At 41.6% G+C, this 27,841-nt stretch overlaps 1 protein-coding gene across 1 annotated transcript in view; it reads right to left on the reverse strand.

Moving 5' to 3' along the window:
- The window catches only part of LOC149373300 (uncharacterized), a 1,143,724-nt gene that overhangs the window by 443,980 nt on the left and 671,903 nt on the right, over positions 1-27,841 (reverse strand). Inside the window, exon 5 of the mRNA XM_089597536.1 lies at positions 16,962-17,176. Coding sequence (XP_089453662.1) covers positions 16,962-17,176 — 215 coding nt within the window. The remainder of the gene's footprint in view (positions 1-16,961; positions 17,177-27,841) is intronic.

The raw sequence follows: 27,841 nt of genomic DNA on the forward strand, positions 1-27,841 counted from the left end.
TTTTTTAACTTACTCTGAGCTTGCATGTAATAGTTAATAGGAATTCATTGCCAAAAATTGAAGACATTTTTGCAGCAATGCAAGGAGGCGATAAATTTTCAGAGTTAGATATGCCTCACGCATATATACAAATACCTGAAATAAAACTTGTCAGAAGTTTTTGACCATAACAACGCACCAAGGTTTTTTAATGTATACAAAAATGCCAGAAGGCGTGTCGACTTATCCTGGTGAATTTCGAAAGATATTAGAAAATTTCATAAGAGGTATTCCGAATCCGATCTCTTATCTTGATAATATGTACGTGATGGGATTAAGCGACGCGGAACACATAAGAGTTTGAAAGAAGTGTGTTTTTGAATGGAGAAGGCGAGTCTTTGAATAAACATAAATAACTGCTAGTTTATAAAAAATCAAAGTGATATACTTGGTCATATTATCGATAGAAACGGTCTGCACAAATCTTACTCAAAGGTTAAAGCCAACTTAGAAGTGCCTATACTGGAAAATAAGAAACAACTGCAATCGTAGTTAGAATTAGTAAGTTTTCACGCAAAATTTATTCCAGAACGCGCAGAAAACTGTAGCATTTTGTATACTTGCTCAAGTCAAAAAAAGTTTATTTAAACAAAAGAATGCGAAAAAGCGGTTTATTAAACAAGGAAAGAGATTGTTTCTCCCACAGTATTGGCCCACTACGACCTGAATCAAGAGTTGATTTTAGTATGCAATACATCAGTCTATGGTCTGTCAGCAGTTCTCTCTCATCGATATAAAGACGGCTCTGAGCAACCTATTGCTTTCGCATCAAAAAAGATTCTGACAAAGGAAGATAATAGAGCAATAATTAATAAAGAAGCCGGCGCAATTCTTTTCAGTTTAAAAAAATCTTATGATAATATTTTTGGTAAAAAGATAACTCTGAGGACAGACCATAGACCATTGCAATTTATTATCGGCCCAAAAAATGGCATTCTACTCACAGCAGCCAATTGACTTCAAAGATGGACATATTTTTTGTCAGGTTTTTAGTACAACATCGAGTACACAAGGTCGAAACATAATGATAACTGTGACGCGTTATCGCACTTACCGATAGACGACGATACCGATATATTTGAATTTGACTTCACACCAATATTTAATATACAACAAGGTATAGCGCAGTTAGATCTTAAACAAAAGAAAATTGTGCTTTTCTGCACATCTAAAAAATTTTTAAACTTAAAGATAAATCGTGTAAATCAATTAATTTATCACTGGTCATTTTTAGATAATGAAGTGAATAATATACATTCGAAAATATTTAGTAAAAATAACCAATCCTAATCAAATAGACTTATTCTTACTTCTAATAATAAAAACACTATCTTTTTATATAACAAAATTTTAAATCTTATAAAAGAAAATACGACAAGTTATTATAGAATAGATTATGTTACGTAAAAAAGTGTCAATAACTTAGATGTTAGTATTTACGTTTATTTCCCTATTTATATATGAAAGAATATTCGTAAAGGTTTGCCACCACATGAACTGAACTAAAAATATGGAGCGATAGTTATGTTAATAAGAAATTTGTGTATAGCAGACGGTTTGTGCAGTGGCGTACGATTTAAAATTAGAAAATTAGTTAATAATAACATTGAAGCTGAAATTATAACAGAAGAAAAACTTAGAAAGAGAGTATGTATACTGAAAATCACTCTAAATAGAGGTAATAATACCTTGTTATTACCTTTCATACTTTACAGAAAGCAATTTCCTGTAGTCTTGGCGTTTACTATGACAATTTACCAATCTCAACGGCAAAGTTTCGATAAAGTTGGTATATACTTTAATCCTATAACTATACTTATCGTTATCAAGATGCACAACTAAAGATAGGATATTTATCCAAATTTTACTTAAAAATAACTCTTAAAAATAATTAAAGAGGACATACACTGTTTAAAAAAAAGAAAATTAAATGAATTGCAAGTTACCTCATAAATTAAAAAAACAATATAGAAGTAGCATATGATATGATATATTAATATTTCTTAATGAAACAGTTTTGTTATAAATCATCGCAGTAAAAAAATTTGATTAACGATAACTATTTATAACATTAACCTAAATAAGACAATTTTCTTAATATTTGTGAGCAAAATTTGTTGTTTTTTTTTGTGATTATTTCATATACGAGTATGTATTAAAAAACAATAATTTGAAAAAATCAAATTTTAAGATTCCTTACTAAAAAACGTCATTTAACAGAAATTAGAAATATCTTCAGAAAAATAACTTTTACGTATTATATAGTTTTTTCTGAATTTGTATACATAAAAAAGAATACATTTGAGGCAGGCGAGTTTTTAAAGCAAAAAAAAAATGAGCAAATGCATAGAAATATCAATAAACTATTTTTTAATTACTGTATTAATTGATGGTTAATTTTTTCCTCTCAATTGGGCATCAGGAGTTTTGTCTCTTTGTAGTTTTATAGGGCTACGTCAATTACTACCACAATTTATATTATTTTTACTACTTAATTTGACTACTTAATTTTAGTAAATGCGTGTGGTCATATTATGTCATGCGTTGACACGTATTTAATTAAAAATTCCCTTGATTTGTAAATGTTTATTTAATTCTACAAAATAGATGACTAAAATATTGACAATGAAAAGTTTTGCACATAAAAAAACAAAGTATGCAACATCAACGATTATAAATGAAAATAAGCGTAACGTTTAATACATTGAATTTGAAGAAAATGTTAAATAAACACATAATTTAAAGATAGAATCACGTAAACTTTAATTTACGAAGAAATCATTTGTACAAATGTTTAGTTTATTTTCTGTATCATAAAATACTTTGAGATAAGCATATTTAATTTTTATATTGATTTACAAGTTGGTTTTCGAATAAAATACAAAAAAAAGTGTTTGATATGCGTGGAATCTTGTGTATACGTCCATCCTTATGAAATAAATTATTGTCCGGTATTGCTGCAAATATGCGCTCTCTTTGCCTTTCTCAACATTCCTTCCCTAACTGGCAGAAACTTTCTCGAATTAAAAAATTACCTTAGTTACGAATAAAAAAATTAAACGCAGTAAAAACAAGGTACTGTATCAACTGAACTTTGTATTCATGAAAATAATAGTAGAACGAATATAAAAATGTAAGACTGTTTTAAAAACTTTCTAGAGAGAATAAAAAAAAAGTTTAAAACATTTTGCTGCACTTGTTCAAACATTAACAAAAATAAGAATTAAGTAATTATTTGTAAATTATAAGGGGCCGCTTATACTTCAGCGCTGTTAACACTCTCCTAGATTGAGCGATGAAGAGGGGCCATAAAGAGAGAAGGGGGGCTTTATAATGCGTGTGAGAGAAGCTTGACTTGACTTGAAACACGTCCATTTCTATGCCAAGGACTTATAATCCGTATGGCAAAACCAATTTTTAGTACAGTAGTAAATTATAAAATACTCTAATAAATATTTATTCATAAAATCCATTACGCAAAGCGAGGTAACATCAACAGTAAAACTTAACATAAATCCTAAGACAGAGCAGTAAATCACAATATTAATACACAGTATATCTCATGTAAAACTAAAAATATAGTAATCACAGTTTCAGTAAAATTTGACAGATACAGTTGCATGGTCTCTCTCTTACTAGTTAAACTACTTTAATAATTAATACGTAAGAATAATAAAAGTACAAATGTTTGGTCTTACACTAGCTGCTGCAAAGTCAAATATTTGTACAGAGAGGTTTTAAAAGCTGAGACCGTATCTTCCAGCTTAATAGGGGCTTGTATGGACTCCCAAAACCTAATTTCTGTTATTGAGAACGAGGAGGCATAAGATGCCAGGGCGGCATGCGGGACTCACAACCCATTCTGTGCTTGGCGCGTTGGTCTGCGGGACTTATCAGAGACTAATGGAAACAAATCAAACAAGTACTTTAGCCTCTGCGTAGTCAAAAGCTTGTTAGTCAATACTTCTAAAAAGTAATCGCGTCTTTTGCTGGGGCATAGTCAACTTAACCTATCATAATAAGGCTTCATTACAGCATCGCAATAGAGACCATAGATGTACCGTACTACTGCATTACACAGCCAATTTAACTTGAGTGCAAGATATCCAGAGGCGCCTATGAACATGAGACAAGCATAATCAAAATAGGGTCTGACTAGGCACGATGTTAATTTGGCTTTTAAAGAACTTGATAAGAAGCGACCCTTATAACGCAGTCGGTACAGTGCGCCATTAACACGAGAGCAGACGGCAGATACATGAGTATTCCAAGTCAAATCACTCGAGAATGTAACTCCTAAATCTTTAATTCCATCAACCAGAGAAAATAACAACGCCACTGGCCATCATAGGAGGCAGCCCAGCCCGCTCCACCCTCATTAATTGCTGGCATGTTCCAAATAAGGCTGCCAACAACTAGTCAGCAACTGCCAAGATGCAAGTCCCAATCGTAATTTGGAGACCACAGCACGATGCGTTCGATACTTCCTTTAACAGGCCAATCACCTTAGGAAAGTTGTACGGCTTACACTGAATATAGATTTAGAGATCGTTGGTAAATAATAAAGCTGTACTAAGGAAAAGAACTGAAAGAATTAAATGAATGAAAATTAAGAACATAATGGGCCAAATAGAAGTAGTACCCTAAGGTACGCTGGAAGTTTTTGGCAAAAATTCAGTGCTCTCTTCCTCGAGTGTAAGCACAGCTCGAGAGCGGCCCGACAAATAGGAAAAGAACCATTTTAAAAGACGGAAATTAAATAACACGAAGATCGTCACCATGCCACGCTCCATACCAAGGTGTATGTCATCAGTGAGTTTGAGCAGTGCTGTGTGCGTGCTATGGGCCCTCCGGAAACCGGACCACATAGGCGAAAGCAAGGCGTTGGTCTTCAGATAGTCATATATCCTTCGTGCAATTAGGATATCAAACACCTTGGCCAAGTGAGTGAGGTTAGCCAGTGGATGAGCATCCAATGGGTCACTAGGGTGCGACACTTTTAAAAGTAGAACAATCACTGATTTTTTCTAATTTTCTGGATGGATACAAGTTTTGAGCGATAAATTAAATAGAGAGACCAGGAACAGTATCAAAACAGAAGAAGACTCGCAAAGGTAAGCAAACGACAGTTCATCAAAGCTGCGACCCTTAGTCTTACTACCGCAATGCGCAATGGCCAAGCCAATCTCGGCACTCATCACAGGATCAAGCGAGAACCCAGCAGCATCTGACAACTTACGAAGTATCCGTTTCAGCACAGATTCACTGCAGGGGGGGGTGAACACATGCCATGGAGGGAATGTACTCACCAACAGCGTCCACCGAAAAGTAACGCAGGGGAGACTCACGGTTTGCTCTTTAAAGACCGTATCTGCGCAAAACCTGCCAACACCGAGTAAGGCTCCTCTCGCCCTCCAGGGCTCTCCCTAAGTTTTCGTCATGGGCCGAATGAATATCCCTCCACGACTTCACACGCATCCCACGGTACTGCGCGAGCATTGCCACGCCACCAGTCCTTCTTACGAAACCATACAAACAATCACGCCCTTTGCACCTAGCCCTCAAATCTTGGTCGAACCATGGTGCCAGAGGGCGGCGCTCGGGACGAATACGAATTTTCATGCGCGCATGTGAGTCGACCGCCGCTAACACAATTTCACAAAACTCGTCAAGGCAAGCGTTGACACCCCCCGCCTCCGATCCACTTCTTTGCTCTACACGATGCTGATGGTCAGTGCATACATCCCCAGTAAATTCAGCAGTGGAGAAATGACGGAAATCTCGAGCCAAGCATGGCGCGGACCGACGGGACACAGCGACATTATAATCGACAATCAAGTAATCGTGGCCATTAATATCCGGTGCATTGGACGACCGTGACATCAGAACCCGCTCTCTAGAATTCAACAAGACCACATCCAGCCAAGTTTGCGAGATAGCACAATGATGTGTGGATCCAAACGGTACCAGATAAAGAGAGTTCTCAAGAATCAGATTTCAATGATGATTCGAGTAGTAATCCTGTCCTAGGAAATCCGAATTTAGGTCCCCAGCCACAAGGACGCCTGAAAAACGCACCACGACCTGTTGCAGCGTAGCAAAGAACTTAGTGAGGACATCAACTTTAGGGTGCCAGTAAACAGTGGCCAACAGAACACGAGAACTGTTACTGACCCTGAGGTCCAACATCAGGTATTCAGTTTTATTCAATCTATGAATTTGAAGGGACGCAACAGTGCCACAAATGATGTCCTCGCTCACGTAGCACACCACCCCACCACCCTAAATGAACTGGTGCTGTCTCGTAGATGCCGTAAGGCCTCTATCATTGCTCAATAAATTATAACCAGGTATCCGAAATAGAGACAAATATTGCAAAGGCGTGAGCCAGATCTCAGAAAGGGCCAGAACGTCAATGTCGTGGCGTTAGAGCAGGTATCAGACATCATATACTATATGCACACGTATGGAGTTAATATTACGGTGAGCCAAACGGAGGAACTCACGCCCACAAGCCTAAGCAGAAGCCCGCGACCGTGGCAGTCATTGCAGCAGATCAAGGTCAGCCTCAGAAAATATATTCTGTCACTGTGATCGCTCATCTTGCTGTACAAAAATCTCATAGCCTCGGGCCCATAGAAATTTATAATTGATACGTTTAGCCTTGGACTTAGCCTTTATGAGTAAGGAGTGCGTGGACCTCAGAAGCAGCTCGTATAATCTAATAGTGTTATTACCAGTGAAGACATTGTATATCTGGAAGAATTTTAGAGAATTTAAATGTTTGTAGGCCTTAATAATGTGGTCACGATACATGCTAGTCTTAAGAGTCATCAAATAAGAGCTGTGCTCACTGGCTTTATCAGGAACCCCGCTGTCACCAGACGACGTGACTACCACTGCCACCCTGACCAGGAACGTACACAGATCCAATACATTACAGAGTAGCCCCTGTAATTGTAAGACGAGTAAAAGTTTCTAAACAAAATCGTGCAAATTGAGTGTATAATGCGTTGGCACACCAACAACCTTAAGCTGATAAGGCGTAGGATTCCAATTAGCCTCTACAACGCGTTGAAGCGTGGCTTTAAGCTGGGTGTTCTCTCGTCGCAACTGACTCAACTCTTCAGAGTTCGCATTTACTTGGGTCTCTACATGCTCCAGCTGCTCATCAGTATCAGCCTTATTTTTTGTAATGGCTGTGTGGAACGCAGCAAACTGATCAGACGGTGTAAGTGTCCCAACCCAATGGCAACGTTTCCGGGCCCAGATCTTTACCATCTGGGGGGCCAGCAGCCGACCCAGTAGAGCTGAATGACTTAATATTCTGATTGTCCCAAGAATAGTTAGTATTAGTATTTATAATTCCCACCGTTCAACTCAATTCAGTCAAAGGGGACAGAACAGAAACCCTCTGATCTGTGACATCCATGCCCAAACCACGAACGCTATCATCACCACGCACGAGTGGCTGCCTGAGGCTGCAAAGATCCATGTAGTGATAACTCTCGAAATCCTCAAACGGTGTCACTAAAAGCACGAGCACAACAACTACTACTCGTCTTTTTGGTCAAATATTGTAAAATACAGCTTTTGTGAAAGGTCTTGTTACAGGTCGGACAGCTTTTACCCCGGTGTACCAATGGTCTCAAAAACTCATAGCAGCTACGCTGAGGGTGACTCATTAAATACAATTTAAAATCAAATATAATAGCAAACTAACATTAAAAAACGAACAGATCAACAACAATAAGACATGTGATGAATGCAATTCACGAATTAAACCAGTTATAGCAACCCCAAGTAAAAATGTGAATACGCGAATACCATACAAGTAAATGGATCAACTAGTTACGTAACAATAAAAAAAATCGCCTGAAGAAAGTTATCTTAATGCCACTGCTATTTACAGGATGTATATATAAGAGTAGTACAGAATTAGCGAACGATACTCCTAGACTAGATGTCAGTGTAACTTATGCATAACATTAGAGTTTTATAGAAGCCCTCTGAATAAAGAATACACTGGTGGTACACAGTTAGACCAGCATACAGAATAGAAACAAGATATCGATGGAGAACACGTACAAGCACTCACTGCGGCCCCACAAGATGGTGCCACCTTCGGCCACTGATGTGCAAAGGCCTTCCAGCAGATGATGTAATCCAAGAGGCCAGAAAATCACCAAGACACACTATGGAAGAACACTCACCGGACTCACGCGTAAAAACTGGTGCGTGACCATCATGAGTTAAGCCAGAGCTAAGCTGGCCCCTCAGCAAGCAGACGAGAACAAGAAAATTGCTGTCCACGTTATAACGTGAGCGTATCTTTATGGGTACCCGGGAAGCACAGTCGTGGTCAGAATGCATAGGTACCAAGGTTCCTAGCATAAATGAATGGCTGTTAGAGCCGTAAGTGAGTACTGACACCCCGTTACAAAATATATAAAAAGTTTTAACTAAAATAGTACATAACGATACTTATGGGAGGGAAACATGATGGACGCATGCGTGTCAGTCGCATAACCTCTGACACGTATAGTGTATACGACTATTCAACACAACGTGAGCGGCAAACGAGATTTAGAGCTATATGGCTTCACAAAGACCTTGACGTTAACACACGCTTGCAGAAAATAAAGTCTATGCCCACAATGTATTAAGAAACATGAGAGTTATTTGAAATGCATTATTTATGAACATAATTCTAGTTATAAGTAAATAATGTGTATCAAAAATCATGGATGTTTGAGCTTTGACAGACACTTTGAGTAGAAATACACTATACTTTGGCTAGAGCCAGCTTCTTCGACCACGATTGCTATACGCGTGTTTTGTTCTTGATCTTTTTTTTTGAGAAGCCTTCTCGTCCGTTCCGTATGGCTCTTTAGTTTCTGTCCTCCACCATTTTTTAATGGTTGTATTGTGTCCCCAATAGCCTTAACAACATTTCTGTAAATTCCAATACTGTTCAAATAAATAATCTGTCACATAAACATTGGTCCTTCGAGCTCGATCACGCTCACACATCCTAATCCTCTAACTGACTGGGTGTGACGGTTAATGGATTAAAAATAAGGAAAACGTACCCATAAATAAAAGAATTATTTTTTTATTTTTACAACTGACCGTTTGATTTATTTTCTAATATTTAAAGAATGCTAAAAAGGATTTCTTCTATAAGAAACTTCTTGATACGTCACTATTATGTTTAAAAATCAATTGAAAAAAGTTATTGTTATAGTTTATTTCGTATATTATTTGCTCACTGATTCATCTTTATAGTCTAAATATACGTTAAGTTAAAAACATGATATTAATTTTTTTCAACATAATTTTTCTATCATTTTTATATATTAAGCACTTGAATGATTTACATTGGCTCCCGACTAAGCTTATTTGAAATTTACGAGTGATGTATGTACAAAGCTAGGCACTAACTGTTATGTGCCTATTTTTGCCTATTCTAGAGATATAAAACGTTTTATAGCAAAACTTTCATAAATGTATTAGAGAAAATTAAAAGCTAGCAGAGTTGTATTTCTATTTTCTTAATACTATGTAATCCTTAAGACTTATAACTAAAAATAGATAGACCACATCTTTAGGTAAAAGAAAATAGTGTATATCAAGTAAACTTTTATACTTCTATTCTTACAGCTTGAAAAAATAGCCCTTCCTGTAGATTATACGAGAGAAACTACAAATCAACGGTCTTTAAGAGCCAAAGATTGTTTAATAGCATAAGGGACTCCTGCTACTTTTCAGCAAAATTATATTTTTCTCACTTTTGGCTAAATAAACTGTATGGATTCCGAACAACTAAATTTTTTAATAAGAAAATTTTTGTTTTAAGAAGTATCAGGAATATATCTATAACTGGAAATGTTTTACATTACATGTCAACACACTACGGTGTTCCACCAGGTGAGTCTCGGGTGCAGAGGTGAGTCAGGGGCCGTTAGTATATTACATAAGTTAGTTTGTTCCAGTTAACTTATTGATTTAATGTATAACGAAATAAATGAAGGTACAGTAAATACAAATTTACACTAAAAGTTAGTTACGAACTACACGATGACATGCAAGATTTGAGTTCATATGTCGAGTCCGTTCTTAGCAGAATGGGTACGGGCCTCAAGTAGCAAGAACAAGGTTGGGAGTTTAAATCTCTTAAGAGTTTGTTGTTCATTAATTTTTTTTTTTTTTAATTGTCTAAAAGCACTTAAAACTGTTCTCGACACCGTCAAGACTGTCTAAATAAACAACAGCATGTCTTGGAGTCTCCTAAAAACGTACGATCACTGACAACTGGTTGAAAAGCTGGTTGGTCAGAATTGCCAAGCTACACATCACAATTTTCTGCACGACGGAAAAAAGTGTTGTATAGAGAACCAAAACTGTGCTGTCCTACCGAAGCAGGCCAAGCGCGAGGACTACCGTAGCTTGGAAGACCGTGGCAGTAACTCCGAAGTCCAACAATGACTAGCCATGCCCTCGACTGTTTCTTTTTGGTGAAAATGTTTATCTTCATCTATTTACATCTGGGTCTTTGTAATAGGATGAAGTTGTCAATCTAAACATAGTTCTTGGCTGTATCCTCACCATCGGGCGCCTAGACATTCGTTGAGCTGTGCCCTTGCTCGCTCAACCTTACGAGACGAAGTGGCTCTCGTCTGGCATTGGCAATCTGTCTCTATTTACCAACATTTCTGGGATCAAAAGAACGTTCCCTAGGCATGCCGTAAGGCGCCCACCGACATGGAGTGCAATTGAACATTCTCATAGTACAAGCAAAATGAGGATAGTCGTTACATTGTACGGCTTCCCTTGCAACAAAACACCCTCAATTTTCTTGGCGATAGTTTACAGAGTGCCCTGACATCCTTAAAGTCGTTACAATTTCGTCTCCGTCAAAATCCGGACATGGCTACAGAGTACTCCTGGTTCATGGAGGAATACGTCACGCTGGGCCACATTAGGCCAATGCCTACTGAATTGGTCTCCACACTGATCGGTTCCATGTATTACATTTCTTACGAGGGCGTTTAGCAACGCACGAACCAAAAATATAAACTGCGCATTATTTTAAATGCTTCACACGCGATCTCGAGTGGCCATAGCCTCAACGACGTCTTTTGATTTAGGCAAAGGCTCCCAAACTCCTTGTTATCAGTGCTGCTATGCTAGATTTGGCATTGTTTCGTGCTCTGCACCAACGCTCCAATTATGTTTTGCCAGCTCTGAACTCACCCGCACAACGTTGGTCTGCAACGCATCGTGCAAAACCTGGACCCCAGCATACTTAGTACGAGCTTGCCAAACGGGTTTCCTAGCAATCTTGGTGTAAGCTGAGGTCCAGCCTTTGGTAATTTGAAGCTCACTCTTCCCTGAGTTCAGACCTAAGAGAAAGCGAATGATTCCACTTCTCTGGCACGCCTCTTCAATCCATGTGGCTGGCTTGCACCATTTATTCTAAACGCTAAGCTACTTTTTTAGTACCTGTGGTGCACGAAAGTTGACTGGGATGTGGTCGTACAAAAATTAATGACACGTCTGTCGTCAACCTTCACTGTCAAGCTTCGAGCAATCCAAGAGCTTGCTATTCCGTGCTGGGTTCGCTTTTCTCTTTATTCTGAACTATGGCTCCACACTTCCACTAACGCAAGTTACTGTGCTATGGCAGCTAAGGTTTTGTCTCCACCTACTGACTCTAGCAACCTGGTTCGCTGCCATATACTGCTGGCTAAGACCAACTAAGCTTCAACCAATCCAAACTCTCAAGCCAGATTTCTCGACTCAGGCTTGGATGACGATACCCCGTCTTGAACTCAGAGCTGCACTACTTATAACCAAATCACTGACTAATATTTACAGAGCTAAAAATTTCCTTTGCATGGACTAACTCTCAAACAGTCCCACGGTATCTATGGAAAATGCCTTGGTCAATATCTACGTCACCCACATCCAGGAGCTTCTGCCGTCTAACATTTGGCGCTACGTATTAACTACATCGAATCTGGCTGACGTCATGTCTCGTGGCACTAAATCCAGCTAGCTTTACCAGCAGCGTTCGTGGTGGCACGGCTTAACCTGGCTCTCAGATATCCTTGAGCTTTGGCTGCGTGAAAAGTTGGCCATGAACCCGTTGACGCCCCTGAATTACTGCCCCACATAGTGGCCTGAGGCTCATCTTCCTGATCGATTCTTTGACCTTGGTGTACTAAGCCGAGTTCTTGCCTACGTTCAGGTCCCAGGTTTGTCGCAGCCTCCAAATGCACCTACCCTACTTGTTGCATCCTCCTTGACTACACTTGAGCTAAGCCATGCATTTCGAGACTGTGTGCATTTAAGTCAAAAGCGTGCCTTTACTAAGAAGCTTTAGCTTCTTTGGTATGGTTAGCCATTGCCAAAGAATCATCTGCTGATATTCCTTGGCACGTTGGATCATGTTACTGAAATTCTCTGGGTCAGCGGGTGGGTTTAGCATTCGATGCTTACTTATGATAAGTAGCATCCATCAATTCTACATTGCTCCGGCACTTTGTCACCTCTTACAGTATCTTGGGAGCATTTTTGAGCACTGCATGAATGCTTCCCAGTTACCAGTGTTCACGTCATGCAACGTGCCTAGATCGTAGGTGGTGCGCGGCAAAACAGAATCTTCATATGCATTGCCTCCTCTGCACCCGCTTCTGAGTGCAGCTAGCTCCACAACAGATGTCCCCTCTACCTTGGTCCAGAGTCACCCCTTTTCGTGCCATTGGTTGTACTGCAGTTGACTATGCTGACCCCTTCACCATAATCTACATCATAGGACGAGGCATCTACAATTCAAAAGGGTACACCACCCTCTTTGTTCGTAAAACCAGAAATGCCGAGCACCTCAAGCTGATCAGAGACTTGTCTGTGGCCCCGTTCTTAACTGTGCTTACACGATTTACCAGGCATCGTTGTCGATCGTCCAAATAGTGTATTGATAATAACACCTGTTTTCATCGATCTGATGTTTAAATCCGGGAAGTGCTTCAGAAAGTTGAGCTATATTGCAAGCTCATCACTGGCTAATCAAGGCATTAATAGGCACTTTATCTCTTGGGCCTCTCACTTCAATGGTCCCTGGAAAACTGGTGTCAAGTACGTCAAGGAACAACTTGGGCATGTCATTGGTACCCTTTCTAAGATTTTTCAACTGTACTGGCCAGCATCGAGATAGTACTCAACAGTCGACCCGTATAGGCCAATATAGTAAGTGAATCCACAGAAAGAGATGTGTTGCAGTATCTTACATTGTTTATTCAAATTGTTGGGTAGTAAGAAACACATCTTTAAAAAAGTGCCCATCCAAAATGGAAAATAATTGTTTTTAATTATATCTTCAAACGAAATTAATAAAAGCAATATTTTGTGGTTTGCCGTATAAAGGTATTATTAGAACGGTCATATAGATTGTCATAGGTCAAAGATTTAACTAATTTTTCAATCCATCAAAAAATTTTCTAACAGCTCTGAAGCTCAGTAAAAATATGTCTTAAGTAATCATGAGATTACTCAATTTTTTTCGTGAAAAATATTTTTTACTACTGAAGAAAATGCATTTATTAACTAACAAGGTAATAAATCTCTAATTCAATTTAATCTGGCTACCGTAGTCTAACAGGGCCTAGAGGAAGCTAGTTTTTTTCGTTGTAACGTCTAGTTTAAGAATTTACTGACGACATAACAATTTTTGCAATTTTTTATCAACAAAATGGCCTTTACAAAAGTAAAATTTTTTTACAAATGATTTTTTTGAAACACCTCATGAACAAACTTACATACTACCATGAAACTGGTATATTTTTTAAGCTAGCATTTTTTTCAGATTGAAACAAAAAGTTTTGTTGTTAATAAAAGCCAAGGAAATTTTTCAAGGTGTTTTTTATACCATTTTTTAATTTAACATTGCAGACGCTTAAAATTTGGACTGTAGGTAGTTAAATACTTAAGTTCTTGTATCCTTTTTTTTAATATTATGTTTATAAGTACTAGTTTTAATGTTTATTGGCAACCATTTAATTGAGTTGCAAAGACACACTTGCCATTTTTAACTAGAATTTTTTCGACCAAATAACATTAAGTTTACTCCTTGAGGAAAAAAAGTTTAATATTGTGTATTTGTTATCTGATTTAGACCTTTTTTTTATTTGGGGTTAGAGATATAATATTACCGTATTAATAAATACCATTTTTTTTATTTTTGATTACATTAACCAGATAAGATTGAATAAGACATTTGATACCTTTTTAATAAATCAATGCGTTTTCTTCATGAGTTACAGATACTTTTTAACGAAAGAACTTGTCTCATTTTATGCTTACGAAAAAAATATATTATTGGGTTTAAGAGCTGTTAAAGATTTTTGGAGAGACCAAGCAATTAATAAAATTTTTAACTTTTTAACGTTATATGTCGATTATTTTAAACAGTTATAGATCTGTTTTAATAATTCTGGTTGCAAAATGTCCGTTTCAATAATACCTAAAATTGACAAACTACAAAATGTGGCTTTTGTCAATTGGTTAAAAGATATAATTGAGAAACATGATTTTTCAGCATTTTTTGCATAAAAATGTTTATGGAAAAATGATACCTGCACTTAGAATGGGCACTTTTTTAAAGACGTGCTCCTTGCCACTCAACAATTTGAATAAGCCATGTGAAATACCGTAAGAAATTTTGCCCAAGATAAGCCTTCTAAGGAGCTCTCTATCAGCCTATTTGTCCCCCTTTTTAACAAAACTAATGACCCCAAAGTACTTACTCTAGGCCATATTTTATCATCAGGGCCCCCTCAACTCTATTATCGAGGCTTCTCCTATGGACCGACTTTGTTGCCATCCTTAATCTTACTTTTCTTTTTATTACTGGCCATTGGTTGTTTGGACGGATTTTCCACCTACACCCAGGCCCAGATGAGCTGGTCTAAGCTACCGTTATTAGAACTACCACTAGTAAGTACCTTCAGGCTATCACCAAGCTCGTTCTTACGCCCGTTGAGACCACCAGTGAGTGTCCTTCTTTATCAATCCCGGCTACTCCAGTCGTTTCCCCTATGTGAGCGGGACTAAGGCTTTGTTCCCAGAACAAGGCAGGCAGGTTGTTTAAACTTTGACAGGTACTTAAAGAAGGCATACACTTGACTTCTATCAAAGCCGACTTTTCCAACTGCAATCACTATTCGCGTGTTTTGTTTTTGATTTTCTTTTTTTTTTTGAGAAGCCGTTTCTGCAAATTTGTATGGCTCTTTTTTTTGTTCTCCGCTGTTCTCGTTTAGTTGTATTGTGTCTCGAATAGTTTCAACTACATTTCTGTTGATTCCAAATCTCTTTAATTAACTAACTAGTCAAATGAACAATACATCCAGAAATGAATTAATTGACAGTGAACTAATAGCAGAGTCTAACAGCATAGCTGGGATAGCCAATGCTTTGAGGGAAAAAAGTTAAAAATTAACAATAAATGAATATTTTAATTAAAAATAAGTTTTTACCCCACTATAAAAGAAGTAAAAGTTATCTTTTCTTTTAGTGTTCTTATGATTGACTGACATGCTTGGTTAGTATGCAAAAAGTTGTGAGTTAAAACCCAATAAGAAAAGGCTTTTTTCTTATTAATTCTTTCTTCCTTTACTTTAAAAATGTGCTTTGCTTCTATAATTTTTTTTCTCTTTATTTTAAGACCAGAAGTAAGAGTGAAATTTTACTTCTGCCTCATATTTTTCAATTTAAAAAAATTCTGTAATCGTTTCTCTACTTCTGCACATAACCTACAGAGGTAAAACTTAAAAAAAAAATTTCACTCTTTAAGTCTTCTCAGATTTCCTAATCAAAGAAAAAGGAGATTTGTGTGCATACTATGCACAACTTTGAATGTACTCGTAGTATGTTGTGAGGTGTCGCGTCTTGCTCGCCTTGCAGTCAGCAGCAAGACGCTGTTCACCTTATATTTATTAATAAGTATCCTTAAGGGCCGGTAGGATAGGTGGGTAACTGGCATTCAAATACCTACTATTAAAGAAAACACATCTATTTATCTACAAAGATGATGCGTTTATTATAGCAATGACTATGTATTACACACAAAAGAATGTCAGCGTCCAGCCATCCGACAAGACCTATCAACTAACAATTCGGCCCTGTGGGTCCGGCAGTTGCTGTTCGGCACAGTGCTCTCACGGAAGGGACAGGATTAAGGGACACAGGCCTACCGTTAACACTCCTATGGCGAGGTACACCGCAACTTGACCACGGGCACTGGGAGATCCGTCTGGCAGGTATCAGCACTCGGATGGCACGAGTCCCAGCAGAAGCCGCGTGTATACGCCTGCAACCGGTCGGGTCAGCAACAGGTAGCCGTGGCTGCGTCTCCTGTTGTCACCTGATACCGAGCTCGCCTCACTAGCTTACGCAAAACTCAACCGACGTATATCAGAGTACGACTTTACGGTGAGCAGACAAGAGAGAGAGTGTCTCTCCTCCCGGCCCGCTGATCCGTGCTGCCTTGGCACCTCAGCCACTTACACAGGTGTGTGTTGCGTTGTTACACACACACACACACCAGGTGTTACCCACAGTCGGGAATCGGTTGTGTTGCCCATAGTAGGGATGGATACCTATGTATGGGTTTGGGATAAGGTAGGGGTAGTGCGCACTGTACCGCCTCTCCTCCTGTCTGCTATCACAAAACCGGTATTCTGACTGTGACGGTGACTCGTCACGTCACAATGTATATAAATAAAAAAATACATTCATATTGTTTTCTTTGGCGTTAAAAAACCAACTTGACACTATGCCACAGCTATACTGTTACTTTTGAAAAAAAATTTTTTAGTTTTACAAAATAACAATACTATGTAAAATAAAAGAAAGTGTTTTACCTCACATGTGCGGGCAATGTCTATGCCTAGGCTATGCATGAGTTTTATTATCTGTTCATCAAACTCCTGAAGCGAGGATGATGCCCAAGTACAGACAGAAGTGGTGCGTACTGAGTCTATAGCGTCCTCCATCCAGGGATCGCTCTTTATTTCAGGTATTGTATACCGCTTTCGTGGATCAAGCACCAGCATCCGTCGGATAAGGTTTTCGCATTCTGCAAGTTAATACATTAATAACGTGCATTTTTTTGTTCTAAATCCTTAAAAAGTAACGTTTTATATTTTTGTTGTCGTTCAACTTAAGATTTTATTTTAATTTTCTCTTAAAAATAGTGCTTTGAACAATATTTTATTTAATCTCTAGTAAAAAGAATTAAGTTGGTCCAAAATTGCTGATCACTTGAACTTCAGAAAAGCCAGTTATAAGGGGCTTATCAACCCTCAGTTAACACGAAGATCCATTCACTTTTTGGTAGACCTTAGCCACATGCAGTCATAATGTATAGAATGAAATATCAAGTGAATACTATTAAATTAAAAAATTTATCATAAAATGTATTTATTGCTTATAAAAAAATAACGATAACTCACAAGAACAATTTTTAATAAGAACTAGTGGATTGTGGGTGCTTGGGTACCCAACAAAGATGTTATACTTCTATAAAATTATATGGCAGATAATATAATTATAAAAAGTAATTTACTTTCTATAAAACGATATTGTGTACGAAAATAGTCAAATTATTGTTGAAAAAAGTATACCTACGTTAATTGGGTGTGGTTTCAATTAACATTTTAATGTTTTATGAGTTAAAGAATATAAGCAATGCATTACAACATAAAACAATAAAAATATTATATAGGCTGGCCAGTACAAGACTGTGCATTTTCATGAAATCTTCCGGTAATTTTTAAAACAGCTTCCTAATGCCTACGCTGATTACATCTGCATCGCCACGCTCACATAAATCACATACGATCCCAGACTTATTTCTCGTCCATATTTATAACCCAAAATATAATTGCTTGCAGAAAATTAAGGAAAACCACTCGGTTGTATAGTATAGCTTTTTTCAACAAAGTAGTAATATTACATGCCAGCGAATGTCCCTTCAGGACGTTCATCACACTTAGGTTTCTTTGATGGATATTATTTAAACGTCAAATGTATATCGAAGTAGCATAAAAATTTTTACAGAAATTGGAGCTCATTTGGCTGTACCGTTATTGTATACATGATACATTCTAAGAAATTGATATTTAATATGTAACCTAATAAAAAAGTAAGGTTAAATGGGATTTATATCATTTATAGGAATCTCCCAAATTTTGGGTACAAAATATTACTTTCAGATAAACCTATCGAATTTTCAAATAGACCTAAAAATTAGTTTTCAAATAATTTTAAAAAGAGGAGATGAAGTGTGAGTGAAAGCTTGTATGTGACTACATCCACATGAGAAAAATAATTGCTCGATTTACTGTACACATAAGCGTTCCTCTCACTTCTCTGAACTTTCTCCCAGGAACGATGTAAAGAACGTCTTTACGTCAATAAATCACTTTAATTACACACGGAAAAATTTAGAAAAGAATAAAACACAATAAAAATCAATTATTGTAGTTGTACGATACAAGAAAGTTTTCATTGATTTTTGAAAATTTGTAAAAATTAGGAAAAACCATATAAACAACTATTCATTAATTCTTAAAGTAGCAAATTAATGATAAGTAAACAAATATCTATTATTACGTTATATTAAAGCTGCTCTGCTCATATATATTAATTTAAAAATTTTTGAAACATGTACCTAAAAAGTATGTTTCATCAAATAAATTATATATTTATTTTATGTATCATCAAACCAAATGAATTGATACATAGTAAATAAAAATTTACATTAAAAAAAGCAACAAGCTTTACAATAAAATGGAGTAATCGAGTTCCTCTCATCAGGTACGCTCATAGCATAGTTGGTAAGGATTTCAGCCAGTATGCAGAAGATCAAGGGTTTAAATCTATTTGGAAACTTTTTTTTTTTTTTATCATTCTTATTATTTTTTCTATCTCTTCAAGAATTGGTTAAAACAAAAAGAAATTGAACTCGCGAAATTTAATATGTGTGGCGTGCTGATGCAATGTGGCATCATGTAGTATAGAGAAAATCAAAAGTACGTCACGGGGGACAAGATGAAGGGTGAGAATCAAGCAAAATTCACTTCCATGACACTTTTTCTTAAGGTTAATATCTGAAATCGTTGACTTACCCTCGAACATAATGCACCTTTAAAAGTAATACTTCAGAATTATCACATTATGAATAAAAAATTGACTAAATAAGTTAGAGACTTAAGTAAATTTAAGGTTTCTCTATATTAATAAATTTTTTTTGTCGCTGGCACATATCCTATAAGTTGATAGTTTATTGGTGTAAGAAATTTTTTTTCACACTTTTCTACCAAAAGCGTGATATGCACAATAAATAACAAACTTCTAAGAACGTCCATTTTGCAGGAAACTTGATAATGAAAAGACTGATAGTCATAGAAGCTCTCTACGAACAATAGAAGTGACGATAAGAGTAAAAATTATATAAAAACTGACAACTGTTCATAAATTGTAAAAAAAGGCATTTTCTGATTTGTACAGGACTATTGTTTCCGCATTCCTAGAAAAATTATGTGGGCAAATGATCAAATTTTTCTTTACTGCAAGACATCCCGAATAGAAAAATGTTAAAGGAATTGGATTATTATATCCTGCTACGGGGTACAGCCGATGTGGAGTAGCGAGGCGGAACTGGCAACCTCGACCGGGCCTGTGTTGCCCGGGTACACCTCCAATAAACTTTATACGCGGGTCTCGCTCTCCGAGACACCGCTGGGGCCAAATATCGCGGCGACCTTGAACGTCGTCGCTTCTCGTGACGACTTTAACACGACACGAAGGGGGATCAGGCACTCACAGAAAGGAAGCACTCACGAGTAAGTTTAAAATAAAAATTATATTCAACTAAATAATATGAAAAGAAATACAAAATATTACTCGTGTGTGTGTGTGTAATTTTCGCACGTCGAGCGCGCTTGCTCGACGTGCTCGCGGCGCGAAAACGTGAACTGGGCAGACCTACAAGGGCTAATCTAGGGCCGCTGCCCTTTACAACAGACTGCCTGTTGGCAGGTACTTACGCGGGGCGGGGAGGTCGCTTCTCGTAGCTGCCGTGGATAGGCCGAGCTAGGCGTAGTTGGTGTGATCTCGCAGAGGCCAGTAGGCGTCCCTACTGGCTGTGTGTGGAGATCAAGGTCGTCAGACCTGGACTTGGTCTGACCTTGTCGTCGGGTTCCAGAGCCGGATCACGGCACCAACACTTTCCGTGGCGTCGACTTCACGCCACAACTTTACACACCAAAAAAACGAAGAGAGCAACAGGAGACGGCAACACGGAAAAACTCGCTTCACGCGCGTTCGCTGGCCCAAGCAAATCTGCCGCTCTCTCGGCCTTTTCTCCCGTTCCCCTACTTTCGCTTCCCGCTTTCCCACTTCAGCCCTTTAACGCTCTTTTCCCCTTTCCCTGCTTCCCTACCTGCCCTAGCCTACTAATGTGGCCTAACGGTGGGGCACCGTAACATCCCCTGACTAGACGTTGGATACTGGGGTATCCAACTCTACTTCCTAGGCGCCATTTAGGAAGGCTGGGGTTTAAACGACTAGAGGGAGAAGGAAAAAGGCAGATAAAGAAAAATACAACGTCGGCTATATATTTAAAAAAAAAAAGAGCACTATTTATTGCCATGAGTAGAAAAAGAAAAACAGAAAAGGAATGAAAAATAAAAAGAAAAAGAAAAAGAAAAAACAAGAAAATAAGAAAAAAATCATATTGGGGCTGTCAATTCTTGGCTGGTTGATCCTAGGACCGTATCACTTGCGGATCCAGCCCCCATTTATGCGCTCGTAGTGAAAGTTTTCGGCGCGCCTTGGGCACTCCTTGGACCGTTTCACCCCCTGCAGTCCACACATAGAGCAGCAGACGGGGCGGATGGTGGTCCCTGCCGCCTTTGCCTGAACTGCACGGGCCCTGGTCAGGAGGCCTTCAGCCTCCTGGCGAAGTTGCCGAGCCTCGGCGTCCGCCTTCTTTTTTTCTTCTTGGCAGCGGGCCTCCTCGACGCGGCGATGCTCTTTCTCTGCGAGGAGTTGGCGCGCCTCGACCCAGGTGTCATTGAAGGCCGCAAAACATTTGCCGCCGATCAGGGCCGTCCTCTCGGCCTTGACGGTCTTGGTCGTGGAGCCGCGCTCCCAAACAAAGGCCTCGACCTCCGTGAAGGCGGCGAGCGCCTTCTTCCAGCTCGCCACGACACATTCCCGGGCCTTGTTGAGCCGCTCCAGGATGCCTTCCTAGGCGTCGTCTGGATCGGCCGTGGCTTCGATGGCCAAGAGCTGTGGCACCTCCGTGGCCTCTGGTGTTGGTTGGACCGCTGACGATAGATCGGCCTCGTCCTCGCCTCGGGGCTAAATGGCCAGTCACGGAGTTGTTCCTACTTGGGATCTGAGGCCTCGTTGAAAGGCCTCGACCAGCTCGGTCCTCTCCTGCTCATCAGTGGCGTGCCTGAGGCGTCTGATAAAACCACCCAGGCTAAGGTGTGTTGCCTCCGTCTCTGTAACAATACTTTCCCCAGAAAATAAAAGAAACAAAAAGTGGGAAAAAAGAAAAAAACACAATTAGTTGGAAAGGAGGCGCTTACAAAATTAAATTTTTTCTATTCTACGGGGCCGCAGCCATCGCATATTAATCGGCGATTGACCCGTCGTTGGGTCGCATGTTCGGACGTCGTCGCGTGGTCTGCCTTCAATCGCAGGCGTCTTAGCCGTGGCGGATGGCTTCGACGTCACGGTCATTTTTCGTGGGTGGCCTCGCTTTGGCATCGCTGATCCGGCAGCTTCGCTTACATTGGATGGATTTTCTAAAGGCGGGTCACGCTTCGCCTGTTCGTCGCTTTCCAACGGTGGTTGAGGCACGCTAGCCACTTCTTCTTCGGACCCCGAATCTTCAAGAGGATCTTCTCCCACCGTCGCTGAGGGTCTGCTCACGTAAGGCTTCAGCTGCCTCACGTGAATGGGGCCTGATTGCGTGCCTTCCTCGGATTCCAACTCGTACGTGTTGGAACCCAATGCCCTCAGGACGGTAAAGGGGCCGGCGTACCTTGGGGCCAATTTCGCTGCCACGCCTTGCGTTGTCGAGGACAAGACGTGGTTCTCCTACCATACATGGTCACCAGGAGCGTAGACCACGTCGCGATGCTTGGCATTGTAATGCTGAGTGGCATTGGCCTGTGCCTTATCGTTTCGCTGATTTACTTCTACGTGCAGCATCGGCAGGCGCTCCATACGCTGCTTCCAGCTCTCTATTGCCTCATCCTCTAGGCGTTGCTGGGCCATCGAATCGACCTGTCGGCGCATCGTACCTGGGGCGTACGGTTCTCTACCGCTGTTAAGCATCGCGGGGGAAAAGCCCGTGGAAGCGTGCCTCTCTGTGTTGTAAGCGAACACATGTTCGGGCAGCTTCTCGTCCCATAATCTATGATTGGCTTCGACAAAAGCTCGAATCATGGTCTTGATGGTACGGTTCAAACGTTCAACCGGGTTCGCCTGCGGGTGATACGGCGGCGTAAGCATGTGCCGTATGCCCAGACTCTCCAAAAACCCATCGACGTCTTTGTTCCGGAACTCGGTGCCATTATCCGTCAACAACGCTTCCGGGGTACCATGTCGACAGATGACGCGCTCTCTCAGTGCGCGCACAACAGCCTTCCCATTGGCTCGCCGTAGCGGTACGACTTCGGCCCACCTCGTAAATAGATCCTCGATCACGAGGATGTATTCGTGGCCGTGCGTTGTCTTTTGTAGGGGGCCCATCATGTCAGCGGCCACTACTTGCCATGAAGCGGTGATGATCCTGCGCCCCATAAGTCCTGTGGGTAGCCTCTGATCTTCCTTGGTTTGTTGGCAAACCAAGCAGCTCCGCACGTAACGGGCAACATCCTGGTAGTATCCCGGCCAGTAGTACAACCGGGAGACACGCGCAAACGTCTTCTCGCGGCCAAGATGGCTGGTAGATGGTGTATCATGACACTCCTGAAGCACTTGGTCGTGCTGGCTTTTAGGTACCACCAGCTTCCAGGCTTCCATGTCATCGAGAGTTTCATCAATCGTGGAATCGGGGCGATATGCATACAGGTATCCCCCGACGATTTTCCATTGTGGTTGACCCCGTGGGTCGTCCCGTACCTTCTGTACCATCTCCTGGTACCAAGGATCTCCAGCCGGGGGTCCCCACATGAGCGCTGCAACAGCGCCACTCTCATCATCCTCATACAGTTGTGACAGGGCATCGGGTACGCAATTTTGCATCCCTTTCCAGTGTTCAACTTTGAAGCCATGGCTTTGAAGTTCCATGGCCCATCTTGACAGTCGTCCAGTCGGGTTGTTAGTACTAACCAACCACCGGAGACTGCTGTGATCGGTCACAACCTTAAAGCGTGTCCCTTCGATATAAGGGTAGAACTTTCGCGTCGCCCATAAGACCGCAAGGCATTCTTGCTCTGTCATACTATAATTGCGCTCAGCCGGAGTCATCGAACGGCTTGCAAACTCCAGTACTCTTTCCTGCCCGTTGACTATCTGGGATAATACGGCACCTTGTCCGGAGTTGCTGGCGTCCGTTTGCACCACGTACGGACTCTTGGGGTCGGGTCGTTGTAACATTACCGAGGACGTCAGCAAAGCCTTTGTCTGTTCGAAGGATCGTTGCTGTTCATCTTTCCAGTCGAACGGCTGATCCTTACGCAACAGCCTGTTGATCGGTTCCTCTACCGTCGAATAGTTTGGCAGGAACTTCCGGTACCATGAAACCATGCCTAGGAACCGCCTCAATTGTTTCAGATTCTTCGGAGCCGGAAACACCGTAATTGGTTTCAATTTAGCCGGATCCGGTCGTAAATCATCTTGGTTTACGAGGACGCCGAGGTATCTCACCTCGGGTTGACAGAACTCACTCTTTCCTCGGTTGAGGGTGAGTCTGGCTTCGCGCACGCGTTTCAGCACATGCTCTAGCCACTTGAGATGCTCCTCGAATGTCTCTGTGACAATTATTATGTCATCGAGGTAGGCATAGTCATAGGGCTCGAGCTCCGGCCCAATCATACTGTCCATTAGCCGCTAAAACGTTGCCGGCGCATTACTCAGGCCAAACGGTAGCCGTCGGAACTAAAAGAGTCCCTTGCCTGGTACAGTGAATGCTGTCACCGGCTTAGCTTTCTCGGCTAGTGGTATCTGATGGTACGCGCTGCTGAGATCAAGAGTTGAGATGAAGCGTGCTTTTCTCAGCTTGCGAAGAATAGTATCCATATGTGGCAGTGGGTACGCGTCGGGGGTTGTCACCGCGTTAACCTTCCGGTAATTGACGCAAAAACGATACTTCCTATCCTTCTTGCATATCATTACCACGGGGCTTGCCCAGCCGCTATTGGATGGTTCAATCACGCCACTTTCGAGCATCTCACTCACGTGGGCGTGGATTACCTCCTGGATGTTATCCAATACTGGGTAGCACTTCTGCTTGATGGGTCGCGAGGTCGTGACTTCAATCTCGTGCTCGACCCACGTAGTGCATCCTAAGGGAGATTCACGTTCCACGTAGCGGTCCAGGAGGGCCTGCAACTCCTCTTGTTGTCTGGACGAGATTTCGTCCAGCCCGATGGCAGCGAGTCGGACCTCACCGGTCGCCGTCACGCCCGCTACCTCTAGAGGGACCTTGGTACCTGTTCCTTTTAGCACAAGGACTCTATCAACAGGGTCATGGACGGTCCTAAAAGCATTGAGAAAGTTAGCCCCAACGTAGCAGTCAGCGTCTAACTCGGGCAACAATATGACGTCTACGTCCCGTTTCACCTCTTCAAGGGTAGGGTGACGAAGCCTAAGGTGTGTGACGGTCGTCCATCGGCCATAGCCGCGCTTTCTAGCGTAGGGCGTAGTTGCCGACGACAGGAATTGGCTATCTGGAGCCCGACTGCTCGCATGACCGTGTGCGTAGCGCCAGGGTCGTATAGCGCTTGCAGCTTATACCCAGCTATTTTAAGCTTAAGCCACCACCGGCGCGCGTCCTCCGATGTAACCGCGGCCTGTGAGGGTTGGATAGAGGGAGGCAGCGTAATACCCTCGTTCATGTCTGCCTCCTCTCGTTCCCCTGCCTTTTATTCGGGCAGTCCCGCGCATAGTGGCCAAGATGGTTACACTGATAGCAGTGCGACTGTGACTCCTGTGAGGGAGACCTGTCTCTCTGGGTGTCAGACTTTTTCGTGCCTGACCCCTCATTCGGGTTTCGCCTCGGTGAGCGCGAGCCCGAATCTCGGCGTCTATTCGCCTTGGGCGAAGAAGGCGTGGGTGATCGTCGCCTCTGTTGACGGGGCCCGTTTAAAGTGCGAGAACTCTGCTTTGGCTCATTAGCATATTTAGCCAGGCCTATTCGACGCTTCTCGAGGTAGAGAAGGTTAAGCAGCAGCTTCAACACGTTTTCGTCCAATTCCGGTTTTCTGACCTTTTTCTTGGTCAGCTTATCGACTATTTCTGCCGAGTATTCATCCATCACGTCGAACCCCGCAATTTTTGGAGGATTAGCCAGTTTCTTTGGCAGCTCCTCAATTGCCTTTCGAAGGGCAGCTTGCTCGTTCCGGATAGCCGCTATTTCCTGTACGCTAGCGCTCAAAGGTTGGGCTTCGCTTATACCCGCAACCCTGGGCTGTTTTTTGGCCTCAGTAGCCTTAGCCTTGGGCTTGTATGCCGGTTCTGGCAAGTAGAAATGTTCCGGTAGGGGTGGCTCACGGAACGCAGTCCTGAGTTTCAAGAGGCGTTCAGCCTCAGTGGCCCTTTGCAGCAGATCTGCCATGCTGTAAGCCTCGTCTCGTCGGATTCGATCCTGTAACTCAGGACGCATATTCCTGTGGAATAGGTCCAACTAACGTTCGACTGGCCACGGAGATTCAATTCGCCGCACGATATTCTTAATCTGCGTTAGGAAATTTTGTATGGGCTCACCAGCGTACTGGGTACCCATTTGCGCATCCGAGATTAGGTGGCGTTGCACTTCTTTGCCTAAGCCATACCACTCCTGTTCTATGGCTACAAAATCAGCCCAGATGATCCACTGGTCGCATTCGTTGCGAAGCCACGTCGCTGTGATGCCAGTCATGAGCTCTGGCAGAGCTTGAAAAAGCTCTGCTTCCGTAAGCCCCGAAGTTGTGCGGCACTCCGTAATTCGCGTGAGGAAGGAGTCAAAGTTATCGTGACTTTCCCCTGTGAACTTGACGTTCCATCGCCGGACAATTTGTCCTAAGTCACGGCATCCGGGGTCGGCGTACGACCTACCTGACCCCGACTATCTTTCCGCCGAGGGCGGGAGACTCCCCCCCCCTGACCAGGTTGGATGTGTGGGGTCAACTGGTGCAGCCGAACGTGGGGGCAGGTTGAAGGATGACGGGTGTGTTGACGCGCTCACCGCATACGTATGTGGCCACGTCGTGAACGTTTGCGTTTGCGTTGTGTGCGCTGGTGGCGCAATCGGATACCCACTCCCTTGCGGGTAGCTTACCGATGACGTGTATGCGCTAGTTGCTGCGCATGATGGGCATATCGCTTGTATCCAGCTGACTGTATTTGGTGGCCATACGTGTCCCATTGTCGTGAGTGGCGGCGCTAGGATGTGTGCCGACGCCGACGCTAAGTCAACGTTGTATCGGCCGCTTCCGAATGGTGTAGCCTGTGGACCTGCGAGATTCGCAAACGATTGTTCACCAAAATAGTTTCGCGCCTTTTCGCTGGCACGTTGTCGCTTGGAGATGTTACATTGATCCTTTGTGGCTGACTCTGGTTTGATGCCACAGCCGAACTTATTCGTGTTAAGTTCGCGATCTTTTTATTGGCTTTTAATAGCCTATCGTGCAGCCATCTATTCTCTCTTTCGAGAGCTTGCTTTGACTAAGTTGCTCCATTTTCGTCCGAGTTCTTGATAGGCGAGGACGTATTGATAAAGAGGTCGTCTTCATTCGTCACCGCTGGCGGGACATCCAGGGTTTCAGCCTGCGCGTCTATCATTGCCGCCGTCGTTGTGATTTTTAGGAGGTTATTCACCTCCTCACTGTCCCGCACTATTTGTAGCAGGTGTATGCTGTCTGATCGCTTGTTTATTTTCTCGAACTCCTCGCAGGCTTTTGCTATCATGAGGTGATGAGCCTCCATCCGTCGTATTATGGCATCGTTGACATCCTCCGCTGGCTCAAAATCTTCGGGGACGTATTTCCCCGTGAGCCACTGGTACAGGCGGTGGGCCCTGACTGCATTGCTGCCAGTCGTTAGCAGCTCAAGGTTATTTAAAAAATTTATTCCCAGGTCATTTTTTATTAATGACCTAATAAATTAATTTACCGAATCCGCTTTCTCATGTGGTATCGATGCCATAATTCTTTTAATTCTAAGTGCGCGCTACACAATAACAATTTTTGGCAGTGAATGTACTGTGCCGCAACGCAGAGATTAGCTTGGGAGAGAGAGCTGACAGGTAGGGGGAATTTGCGCCAAAGCGTTAGTTGGACGCAACTTTCCGCCTAAATTTCTGCCTTAAGGCTTTAAAGAAAATTTATAATTTAATACAGCCTTATATTTAAAGCTGTCAGCTGTAGGGATATCGATGCCCTCAACTCTCTCTTTTTTATTTGTCCATGTGTGTGGTACAATTTTAAATACAGTTATGTATAGTGTACCTTGCACACGTACACTACTGCTCGTCACTCTACAAGCCGCGAGAAGCCAACAGCTGTGTATACCTGTATAC

The sequence above is a fragment of the Copidosoma floridanum genome, unplaced genomic scaffold, assembly GCF_036245765.1.
Source record: "Copidosoma floridanum isolate Cflo_tuat_1 unplaced genomic scaffold, Cflo_Japanese_pri ptg000033l, whole genome shotgun sequence".
In the NCBI taxonomy this organism is placed as follows: domain Eukaryota; kingdom Metazoa; phylum Arthropoda; class Insecta; order Hymenoptera; family Encyrtidae; genus Copidosoma; species Copidosoma floridanum.